This window comes from Bison bison, unplaced genomic scaffold (assembly GCF_000754665.1).
Source record: "Bison bison bison isolate TAMUID 2011002044 unplaced genomic scaffold, Bison_UMD1.0 scf7180017864479, whole genome shotgun sequence".
NCBI classification, from domain to species: domain Eukaryota; kingdom Metazoa; phylum Chordata; class Mammalia; order Artiodactyla; family Bovidae; genus Bison; species Bison bison.
This window is the reverse complement of record NW_011495039.1, coordinates 331,186-344,155: the sequence shown is the minus strand read 5'-3', so window position 1 is coordinate 344,155 and position 12,970 is coordinate 331,186. Positions and strand designations below refer to the sequence as shown.

The 12,970-nt window shown below is 33.9% G+C and overlaps 1 protein-coding gene across 1 annotated transcript in view; it reads left to right on the top strand.

Annotated features, from left to right (window-relative positions):
* VWDE (von Willebrand factor D and EGF domains) overlaps nt 1-12,970 on the top strand; it is a 78,001-nt gene that overhangs the window by 25,896 nt on the left and 39,135 nt on the right. The window contains 7 exon segments of the mRNA XM_010862176.1: nt 2,900-3,147; nt 3,978-4,069; nt 4,605-4,750; nt 7,424-7,641; nt 7,889-7,962; nt 9,341-9,588; nt 12,132-12,313. Of these exon segments, the coding sequence (XP_010860478.1) occupies nt 2,900-3,147; nt 3,978-4,069; nt 4,605-4,750; nt 7,424-7,641; nt 7,889-7,962; nt 9,341-9,588; nt 12,132-12,313 (1,208 nt within the window).

The following is a 12,970-nucleotide window of genomic DNA, read 5'->3' as shown; positions in this document are numbered from 1 at the left end:
ATATTGTCACCCTGTTTATTTAACTTACATGCAGAGTACATCATGAGAAACGCTGGACTGGAAGAAACACGAACTGGAATCAAGATTGCCGGGAGAAATCTCAATAATCTCAGATATGCAGATGACACCACCCTTATGGCAGAAAGTGAAGAGGAACTCAAAAGCCTCTTGATGAAAGTGAAAGTAGAGAGTGAAAAAGTTGGCTTAAAGCTCAACATTCAGAAAACGAAGATCATGGCATCCAGTCCCACCACTTCATGGGAAATAGATGGGGGAAACAGTGGAAACAATGTCAGACTTTATTTTTCTGGGCTCCAAAATCACTGCAGAGGTGACTGCAGCCATGAAATTAAAAGACGCTTACTCCTTGGAAGAAAAGTTATGACCAACCTAGATAGCATATTCAAAAGCAGAGACATTACTTTGCCAACAAAGGTTCATCTAGTCAAGGCTATGGTTTTTCCTGTGGTCATGTATGGATGTGAGAGTTGGACTGTGAAGAAGGCTGAGCGCCGAAGAATTGATGCTTTTGAACTTGGTGTTGGAGAAGACTCTTGAGAGTCCCTTGGACTGCAAGGAGATCCAACCAGTCCATTCTGAAGGAGATCAGCCCTGGGATTTCTTTGGAAGGAATGATGCTAAAGCTGAAACTCCAGTACTTTGGCCACCTCATGCAAAGAGTTGACTCATTGGAAAAGACTCTGATGCTGGGAGGGATTGGGGGCAGGAGGAGAAGGGGACGACAGAGGATGAGATGGCTGGATGGCATCATTGACTCGATGGACATGCGTGAACTCCGGGAGTTGGTGATGGACAGGGAGGCCTGGTGTGCTGCAATTCATGGGTTCACAAAGAGTCGGACACGACTGAGCGATTGAACTGAACTGAAACCATATTGACATAAAATGAATCAGGATAAATAATATAAAATTTAGATACCAGCTCTTTTTCTTTAAAAAGTGGTGCTGGAATAATCCTCAAAGTAAATCACTCTGTGTTGTTTTTCTATGCCCTATTTCATTTGCAAATGGATTTTCCAGCCCATTTTTCTAGTGCTCTCTAAACAAGCAATTGTTGTATCTCAAAGTCTCAGTTTGATTAGACCCTGTTAGAATAAAATAATATCCTTAATAATAGAAACATTAACCATAAGTATAATTTTTTTTCTGCATTATAGACTTGGATTTTCTTTGTGATACACTTATATTAAAGTAAAATCACTTCTCCCTCTTGAATAAACAATAAATTTAAGCCACCTGTTATGATACTCAGAATATTTGTGTAATTGTAAAAATTGCAGTACAACGTCACACACAATTTGAGAAAGTAACGCTTGAATGAAAATATTGAGTCAAAAATTAACAGATACAGCTTCAGGATAAAATAGAGAATACATTACAGCAGGTGCTTTGTTAGAATTGACAAAGTGATAATTGTGCCTTTCAAGCAGAAATAATTTATCTGTTGTTGTTTTTGGAATCTTTTTCTTTATATTTTACCAAATGTTTTTTGATCTACATTCTTGCAAGCAGTGATTAGCTTACCCAAATAGAGGATGCCAAGTGATTCAAAAATTAATTTCATGATTTATTTTCTTTTCAGTCATTTGTTATCTCTTCCTAGGAATCATTTCCATAGATAGTTCTTCCCTATTTGGAAATAAATTCAACATTTTTTTTTAGTTTATTTAATAGAAAATTTTCATTCAGATATGTAATTTTTCAAAAATCATATATACTCGAAAGTAGTCTATTATTTCCTTAAAATCTAGATAATGATTTGGCCTAATGTTTAAAATGTTTGGCAAAATAATTATTACTGAGATTAATTTGGGATGGTTCATTTGTTATTGGGATTTTGTAACTAGATGTCTAACAAATAATACTTTAAAATATCTGAAATTACATAACTTTGTTCCCCTCACATTTAGACTAAGGTCTCAGAATTTCCCAAAATCTACATTACAGAATTGAGAAAATTATTTTGTGATTATCATAAATTAATTACAGTGCATATCACAGAAAATATTTGTATTTTTTAGGACATTTAAAAAAATCTTACTTTTAATATTTATCAGTCAGATATTTTTCTCTTTTCTAAAATAGAACAAAAAAAAATCAAAAGCTATTTTGAAACATTTAGATTCCCCCGATTTAATCTTAAAAATGCCCAGGGCTAAAAATTGTAAAATCTTCCAGAGTTCCTCGAGAAACCTTAAACTTTTTTAACCTCAGAAAAATGAAAAGAATGACTATTGTTTAACACTTGATATTTTTCACTACTGCTCCTGCTGCTGCTAAGTTGCTTCAGTTGTGTCCGACTCTGCACGACCCCATAGACAGCAGCCCACCAGGCTCCTCTGTCCCTGGGATTCTCCAGGGAAGAACACTGGCGTGGGTTGCCATTTCCTTCTCTGAATATTTCCCACTAACATCGTGTAATCACTTCTGTAATGAACATCTCTTTCAACCCAGAGTAATGATGGATTGGGTTATGAGAGTAATTTATAGCAGTAAAAGGGTAAAGCATTTGATTTTGTATCATCATGACTATATTTATATCAGGAAATTATAGAGTAGAAATCTTATTTGTTCCTTTTTTTTAGAAAAGATAATTGCTTAACAGAAAGTAAATTCCTTTTCAAGAGCTAGACTTTTCAAGAGTAGTCATATTCAACATGCATTAATACAAGCTTGATAAGCTGACATATTTCTCTGCTATTAATATCTATGAGATTATGAGTCAAAGTAAGAATATGGTACTTTGCTGATTGCCAGAGAATAATTATTTTTCTAAATGTATTTTACTTTTCCTTAATATAAATCCCTGAGTTACAGTTTTCATGAGCTTTCCCATAACAACTCTTCAAGATGACCAACTACAAATCTTCTCCCAGCAGGTCAGCTGCCTGTCTCATTACCACCACCACGTCCAGGAAGGCCAGAGGCTGTGGTGGAGCTTATTGAGTCCAGGCTTTTCTGTAGGTCTGCTTTGGATGTTTTCCCTACAAACAACTCGGTGGGATTTCACATAGCTTGGTCTAGGCTTTCTTCTCAAGAAATCAAAGAAGAGCTGAAACAAGAGACCACAGTTCAGGCATTCTCTCTTTTAGAATTGGATGGTATAAATCTCAGACTTGGAGACAGGGTATGTTCAAAAAGTTGGATTTTCTTTTATTTTCATAAATGTGTTAATTTTTAAAAATGGATTTTAAAATTGGAAGTGGGGATGAATTGGGACATTAGCATTGACACATGTATAGTCATGTAAAATAGATAGCTAGTGGGAACCTGCTACAAAGCACAGGGAGCTCAGCTCAGTGCTCTGAATGACCTAGATGGGTGAGGAGGGTCAGGGAGGTCCAAGAGGGAGGTGATATATGTATACTTAGAGCTGATTCACTTCATTGTGCAACAGAAACTAACACAGCATGGTAAAGCAATTATACTCCAAGAAAAATGAAAAACAAAAATGTTAAAAAGTATATATATTCTAATATAAGCTTTATCCTCAGGATATAAAGCACAATGTTTTTCTTTTAATTTTTTTCTTGGAAGTTGTGCCAACTCCGGTGATAACTGGATTAATCAGTAATCTTAGTGACTTTATATGAGTATCTGCTTTAGTAATTCACTGATTATTATCAAGGAACCCTTATGAATTTATGTCCCTTTCTTGTTTTAAAATATAATTTTATTCTGGAAAAAAGTTTCTATTTTTTCAATGATAATATCATTTATTATCCACCTTTAAAAACATCTTAAGTACAAAGTCTATAAAACACTGATTTATGTTGAGGTTTATATAATATTTTATAATGGACTTTTTCTCAATTTTCAAGCAAGCTTTTAAATTACTTTTTTCTATTATATCTTATGCACAATCTACCAAAAGTTAGAGTTAAGTATTTTAATAATTTATCCATATGTCTTCCAGAATTGTGTTGGTAAATGACTATTTGTTAACTGTATTCATAGATATTTTGTAGTGCTTCTGTCTTTTTCTTGGAGAACCCACATGTACAAAGTTTAGCCATCGAAAGCTGAGAATTTTTTGCCGGCATTAAGGTATGTAGCAGTGGGTGTAGATTTGAAAGATTATTCCTCTGGAACTGTGTTTTCCACATTGTGATCTGTGGCTGCTGGTTCCAGAACCACATCACAGACTCCATGCTGAGACCCAGGAGTTTGTATTTTTTGAGAAATAGCTCAAATAATTCTAGTGCCAGTGAGCTCTGAGGGCCTGTTACTGAACTACAGTTGGAATATACTTGCTTTTTGTTTTCTTTCAGAAAAAACTTCTGTCTGCCTTGAACCAGAATCATGAAGGCAGGCTTCAACCAGACTGCCTAAAATGTGTTGTGGAACCAAACTGTGCCTAAACTCTAAACATTACAGCAACTCCATGAACTCTTCTGTGCATTGCTGATGTATTTAAGGGTTTGGTTTTAATTGATCTTGTTTAGTTAAAAAATTGTAGTGTTTATTGCTATCATCAGCTCACTCAGCAAAACAGGAGCTATAGAGGGGAATGCCCTTTCAAAATTATTATATCTTAGAAATAAATTATATTTTAACATGATTGCTTTACATGTTTTCTTACACCAGTTACAACCTGAGCACTATATCTGAAGATGGGAATGAATACCAGTTGAGGATAGAGAGCACAGTTCCTATTGTTTGTCCTACTGGATTCAGTGAGCTTGATCAGGAGTGCAAAATCTCATTAAAACTGACAACTGTTGATCAAGGTAATATGCTAAATCCATTTCATTATTATATTTCAAATACTAACCAGTCCTTTTTTCCCTTCAGGAAGTCACTGGAGTGCACTCATATAATTAATTATATTGCATGTTTACATCATTTTACAACTCAATCATGTTAATAATACTGGGCCAAATTTATGATTGCCAAAGCAATCTATATTGCAGTCCACATTTATCCCTCCAGGGCTCAAAGCACAAGTTAGGAAAAAAAGACAATAATAAACAGTCTCCACATTGTTATCTTTCTCTTCCTCCTCTTTTTTCTCTTTCTCCTTCTCCTCATCCTTCCACTTACTCTTCTCTTTGTTTTGTTTTCAGAGATTGAGGGACACACTGGTCTTTAAGATCTTCCAAGTCATCCCTAATGAGGAAGGTGTGATAAGTTATGCTAAAAGTTCAAGCTTATGTAACACAAATCTCATAATGCATTCTTCCCACTCTGCTCTCTAATGTAAGCTCATGTTTGAGATGTTTTGCTTTCAAATTCTTCCATTTGAATTACTGGTTATGGAGATTGTATGACACGGTCACATGCATGTCACTGTCACAGCCACAGAGAGAGCTGAAATTCCCCCTCAGAACAAGACAGACTAGGAGAGGACAAACTGTCTATAGCAGTGACTGGGTTGATTGGGTTCTTTGTTTTTCCCTTAAGCCTCTGATATAGGGACCAATCAAGTAAAATATAAATAAAATAATTTTCAAGAGAGATTACAACTCTGTTCATATATTAATACCTTTTTCACCATAGGGCATAAAATTTTATTCAGTAAATACACCAAGTGCAATGTATCTAGGTCTTCACATCTGTATTACGCTTAATTAAATCAGAGAAACAAAAGGATAAAAATGCTAAGAGAGATTGCCTTATAGGAAGTACTCACCCAGAAAAAGAGATGACTACAGAGATAGAAAAAAGAATCAAAAGAAGCTATCCCAACATGCTTGACACTCAACAGGCTTAGGTAACACCCAACTATTCCCTCGGATTTCAGGAGCAACATAAGCAATACTTTATTTTTAAATACAACCCAGAATATGAAATTAAACCCTCTCTCTCAGGCTGTTTGACGTGTCTACCTCAAGCTATTTGCTTATTGTGTATTTTTGCATAATATGCAAATTTTACTAAAGTTTATGGGGAATAATAGGAAGAGGGTGATGTTATTGACATCTTCCAAAATTGTGTTAGGCAAAGATTTCCTTCCAAGTGTAAAGTATATTTGCTTGCTCTAAATTCTTTCAACACGATAAGCACTGCTAAAATAATACAAAAACAGCCTAAATATATTCCTACATTTTAGAAGTTTATCTGTTATTTGTCAATTAAAAACAATTTTCTTTTTTTCTGGATAAAATTTATTTCATCCTGATATTCTTCATCTCATCTTCTTTAAGTATATTTTCATTATATCTCTACTCCTTTAGAGCGGAAGTTGGTGTCTCCTACCATATTTCTGGGCTTTGCAGGTAGAGCTAGTGGTAATGAACTGGCCTGCCAATGGAGGAGACTTAAGAGAGCTGGGTTCAATCTCTGGGTTAGGAGGATCCCCTGGAGGAGGAAGTGGCAACCCATTCTAGTATTGTTGCCTGGAGAATCCCATGGACTGAGGAGCCTGGTGGGCTACAGTCCATAGGGTTGCAAAGAGTCAAACATGGTTGCGTCTCTGAGCACACACATGCACTGTATTTCTAGAAAGACCCCACTGCTTTTTCACAGTCTTAAAAAGAACAGTACTTGGCCCTCATATCATAGACTAGGGGGAATTATGTCTGTGGTTCTATCTAAGCAAGATATATTTCATATTCACCTTAGGGAGATGGCTAAGAGTTTAGATGTTTCTGTTATTATGTATATGGGAAAAGTATATATTCCTAGGGAAACAAAATGTATGAAGAAAAAATCTTTTCAGGAACTTAGAATCCATGCAGTGAGCCTATCTCAGATGGACTTTTGGTGGACTCTATCCATTTTGTTTAGTTATACAAATTTCTAGAGTTCCTTCCTCCTCTTTTCTTTCCAACTTATTTCTGTGTGTGTTTTTTGTTCCAAGGCAAAAAGCACCTCAAGGTTCTGAATATACTGGGACATTTAGAAGGTGAAAAGAGATTGAGGATTTATTTCTGGTGTGGAATTACTTAGTTTTGATTTTTCTGTTTTTAAAAATGATGAACTCTGTATCAATAATTAAATCTGCTTAGTGAACTCTATTTCAGTAATCATTGCTATCCCTCAACAATGGATAGATAGAATGTAAGTTCAAGCCCTAAGATTTATCTGTACCCAAGGCCTAAAAGAATTAGAAAGAAAAAATTAATGATGTTTCATAGTGTTAGAATTACATTGTTTTCTTTACAGAAACAAAAATAAATTTTATATTGCTTCTAAATTATTTCCAAGAGCATATGAATTTATAACCTATGAAAAATAGTAATATGTATGTATATATGTTTACACACATGTTGATTAACTATTTGTAAAGATCAGGTAGAGTTCAATAGCTTTGGTTTATTCAGACAGAAATTACCAATATATTTTTAAGTAAGAGGAAATAATTTAAGAATAAATTCTGAATTCACTGTTCTATGTTATTATGGATTTTGGTTGGTAGTTTCTCTTAGGAAAATTTTCTGTGTATTTTTTAACTAAAATAGGTACAGAACAGCTAGGCTTAAATTTGGCACTGTCTTCCCGTCGCGTGGACCTTCGTCGGACATCATCCGGTGCTAAGGGAACCTGTAGCCATGCTTTTGTCTACTACACTGCAGTTACACATTTTTCACAAGATGGGAATAGAGTCACAAATATTGTAGTAGAACCTATAGTTCATGAGAATTTCCTGTGGAACAGCTATATTCCAGACAGCATCCAGGTTTACAGATTATAAAAACCTTTTTATAAACTAAGCTTTAAAAATATATGTATTTTATCACTATACCTTATAAACTTTTCATCTCAAAATTATTTAATGAGCTATTTCAGTTTTTAAATGATTCCTACCTTAATAACTATGATAAAACAGTAGCTAATTAAAAATTCACTGTTTGTTAGAAAATGTATTGTATATCTCTAAATAACAATTAATAGTAATATTTAGGGAAAATTTCTTTGCTTTTAAGATCAGAGTGAAAGATGTCCCAACTGCTTACTGCTATTCATTTACTGATCCACATATAATCACCTTTGATGGCAGGTAGGTTCCTGAAAGCTTTCTCCTTTGGTAGTTTGTGTTTTTCTTGGATTTTGTTGCTTTGTTTTAAACATTATACTTTTTCTTAGTCCTCTTCACTGAAGGATTAAAAAGGAAGGCATGTATGGACATCACTGTTTTGTTTCTAAATATTTGTTCATGTGAAATGTTTTTTGCCCTAAAATCTAGTTCTTTTTAAATATACAGAATAATTGTGAAGCTGAGTTTGTAAAAGTGAAGATTCTTATAAATACAGTAATTTTAGCTTGACCATTTACTTATCATAATGATTAAATTATCTATTCTAGAGATATGTACTGTATCACATTTCTACATGATATTGAAATAATAATATTGAATGTTTAGGTAAGATGATTAAGCTAACACATATAATTATTTTAAAAATTAACCACTTCTAATTCATTGCAAGAATACTCAGGGGAAAAACTGTTGTAGCTATCGTGAATATCTGGATGTCTGCCTTTGGAACTTAAACTGAGCAAAATGACCCAACAGTAACCTAAACTAGCTTGCTATTAATACCTGAATAGAAGGATTTAAACTCAGTTATACTGTTTTGGGAAATACATGATTTTAAGATGTTGCTAAAGAAATAATAAGAATACCTCTTCATTGAGTCATAATATTCTTTGTGATAGAAGGTCATTTCTTCTTTAAAAAATTATAATGTGATCATTGTTAATAAAATTATTTAATATCAGCAAGAACATGTAGAGCTCCTCACCAATAACAAGTGAAATTCCAAAAGTCTGAAAAGGTATTGAAAGGTTGTAGGCGGTAACCCACATACAACAATCTTTTATGATTATAATTAAATTAAATTAAATTCTTTATGATTATAGCTAAACTTAGAAGCTTTAGTGGAAAAACCTGGAGAAAGCATAGTGGCTATTAATTTAATTTGTTATCATTCAACAATATTAACCATGTAACAACTAAGTGGCAAACCACACTCTTAAGTGCTGGAGTATGGCAGTGCACAAACAGACAAACGTCCCCTAGCCTCCTGAGGCTTACATTTGTATGGGTGGAGAGAGACACACGACAAAGTAGGTAGTGTATCTGAGGGGAAAGAAAGCAGTGTCACAAAGAGAAGGCTGAAAGTGGGGACTGACTGAAGTGATGACACAGAAGAAAAATGCACTGAGAGAGATTTGGGTGTTTATTACTACCTTGTTTCATTTAGTAATCTACAAATAATTGTTGTGATGTATAAAGCTATTAGAATACAGATTTTCCATTCTTGCATCAAAATATATTGAATGCATATAAATACATTTAATATGTATATTTAGTTTATAACATACTGTTGTGATATTTTATACCAATTCTTAATGCAATTGACTTCTGTTAATGATAGGATATATGATAACTTCAAGACTGGAACATTTGTGCTTTATAAGAGTATGTCACGTGATTTTGAAGTCCATGTACATCAGTGGGACTGTGGAAGCTTTCACTATCCTGTGTCATGTAACTGCGGCTTTGTTGCCAAAGAAGAAGGTGATGTAGTTACTTTCGATATGTGCAGTGGTCAGCTACATGAATCACAGCCATATTTATTTGCAAAGAGCCAAGATGTAATCAGCAATATCAAGATAAGTGAATCTTAGGAAGAAAAGTCATAGTATGTATGATTCTTCACTGTTAAAAGTATGTTTTGTTTTTTTCTACTGATTTTGGATTCAAATCTGAATTTCATCTATATTAAATTAGGTGCCATTATTTTCCAATGTTAATTTTTTTAAGAAAATAACTTACCAATTAACACTGATCTCAGAATACATTTTTTTTCACTTACCACACAAATAGACACAACAAAGTTCAAACTGTCAAATCTAAGTGCCTTATTTTAAGATTTCAGTATGATAAGAATGGATTATTCATAAAAAATATTTTTATAACATCCAGTAAACAGTATATTAGGCAGAGATGAAATACATAATTAAGAATAAATATTTACGAGTAACTATTTTTGAAATGAATACAGATGATTCTGCTTCAGGAATAAACTGATAGATACATGAAAGAGATTAGAAAATCAAGAAATAGACCTAAGGTTATATATTTTAAAATACTACTTAATATCTGTGAACTGATTATTTGTATTTTAAGGTCACCTTCCCTTCATCTTCCAAAAAAGTAAATTCCAGGTGAATGAAATTTAAAATTTAAATCAAAGTAGTAGAAGTTGCCAGGTCCAGCACAGCAGGTGAGAAAGACCTGAAACGGGGGCAAGCACCATAATGAAAAAACAGACCCATATAATTTGGCAAGTGGGGAGTCAGGGGGCCATCCTGCTGTCCATGGCAGGAAGACAAAATGGCTCCTTCCAGCCCTCACTTTTATTGGCAGAAGTCACATGAGATCATTAGGGAATAGCTATACTGGGGAGTTTGATTAGCGCAGGCTCTGCTGTTGATCAGGAATACAGGAATAACTTGTTTTGTTTCCATGGAGACGGACACAGGGGTAGGCAGTGAAGCGGAAGAGAGAGCTCTTCCTGACCCAAGAATGTCAAGTCGGCATGCTTACTAGGACAATCACGAGGGCGCGGTTTGCCGCACCCTCGAGTCATGGGGCAGGTTCTGGTCTCTGCTCTGCCAGGCTGCAACAAAAAGTTTAAGTAAATGTTTTTATAGCATTGAGATGAGTAAGAATTTTTAACATAGCTTTATATATTTGAATTGTCATTAAAAACCAAAATGCAAATCAAAAAGGGAAAATACTGTTACATATAAAGCATAGTTAATATAGAAAGCACTCATACATCACTAATATAGTCAGCACTCCAATTAAAATGAGAAAACAATATAAATAGGCAATTCACAAAGAAATAAAACTGACTAATATACCCAGAAGTACAAATAATCAACAAAAATATGAAAACGTCAACCTCATTAGTTTATCAAAGAAATGAAGATCAAACACCTCTCATGCAAGACCAAGTGTAGAACATGTAGTTACAGACTTTCCAGAGAACATATGTATTATTCATATATTATGATCTGAACCTGTGCATGCCATTTTTTCAGGAAATTTTAGTTCTGAAAATTTGTCAAAGTAAAATAATCAAGGATATGCAGAACCTTAGTGATACTCATATTTTTCCAAGAGGGAAAAAGTACAATTAATCAGTGATGAATAAACCATTTAACCAAAACCCTAAATATAATGCTGTCACATAATAGAACGTTTTGTACTCATGAAAATTTTGGAGTAAATGTGGATTTATTGACAGGTGAAGAAGATATTAATGAAATGTAGGAGAGGTTTACAAAGCACTTGCATTAAGATATACTAGCTACCTCAGATTGAGTAGTACTGTAAAATTTGTTTGCTTTTGTATTTTTCTGCAGTGAACATTTAACTGATTTCATACAAAGGAGAAAAGCTCTGTTTTTAAATTTAAAAGTTTAAAAGGGAAGGAGAGTCAGACGAACAAAACACAGGTGGTGTGTTTTCAGTGATCTTCAACACAGACACCAAAGCGCCTGACCTGGGAGAGGGCTGATCCTCCTGTAAGGAGGCTCATGGATGACATAGGCTTTTAAGATGATTCAAGAAACCCCCTTGCTCCCATTCCCAGTTGCCCAAGCAACTTTCTGGTATAATTTAGCTTCTGATTCTATTTACCTACTGACTGCAAGAGAATACTGATTACCCACAGGAATCTGTTCTCTTCTGGAATTATATTTATCTGTGTAAATTAATTACTCGGCAGTCTAGCTCTACATGAAATAATTATTATCAGAGATATTATTTTGGAAACATTATCCTCAACATTTCTAGCTGTTTTAATTGTATAAAATATTTGCTTAAGTGTAAATTATTTAACAAAAGGAGCATAAACAAAATATCTCAGTGAAAGGATCAATATGGAGATTAAACTTCAATATATAAAATATATAAAGATAAAACTTTATATTTTGCTCATTTTACTAATATGCTTAGTTTTTTTTCTAATCTGTCTAAATGGTACTCATTATTTTGTCCCAGTAAATTAGAGGAAGACATTAGAAAGTCAGTTTGATTCTCATAATCATTAAACCAATAACTCCTGATTTTCCTCCTACAACCACCAACCTGCTCTTTTCCATCTCAGTAAATGCAAAGTTCTTTCCTCAATTGTTCATGTTAAAAACTCATAGTCACTTTGACTTTTCTTTTTATATCAAGCCTCATGTTTGATCCATCAGAAGCAAATTCACCTCTAGTATCAAAGAATTTTATCTCTTTCCCTGCTACCAACTTAGTCCAAGCCACCATTATCTCTCCCTTAATTATTTTAGATTCTCTTAAAGTTTATTCTTCATGCAGTGATTCCTTTGAAATGTAAGTCAGACTGTACTATTCCTCTGCTTAAATCCCTTTGTTGGCTCTTCATCACTTTCAGAGTAAAATTGGCAGGCCCTTTTAGCTTAGAAGACCGTGTATAATCTGAGACTCCTCTCTCACTGAACTCATCCACCATTCCTCCATAGGTCATTACTTTCCAGTGTTCTCTAGTGGAAGCTTTACTGTTCCTAATAAAGGCCAGCCTGCTTCTCCTTCAGGACCTTTGGACTTATCACTCCCTCTCACTGACACATTCTTCCACATATCTTCATGACTGACTTCCTTGTCTTTTCTATTCAAATATCATATTATCATATAAAACCCTTCCATGGTCATTCTAAATAAAATAGTTTTTCTCACACAACCCCATAGAATTTATCTCCCTTAATGCATTAATAGTTAATATACATTTTCTCCATTGTCTTGAAAATATACTTTTTCTCCACTGTCTTATGGGATACACTTCATATTTATTTTTTCTTTTTTGTCCTCTCATAATAGAATGTAAGTATCAGGAAGGCCAAGACTATTTTGTTCATGATTATATCTCCAACATTTAGAATAACAGCAGAAAAATAGAAGTTGCTGTGTAAACATCTGAATATATAAAAGAATATTATTTTTCTAAATTTTCATAAATATTTTAGAAGTT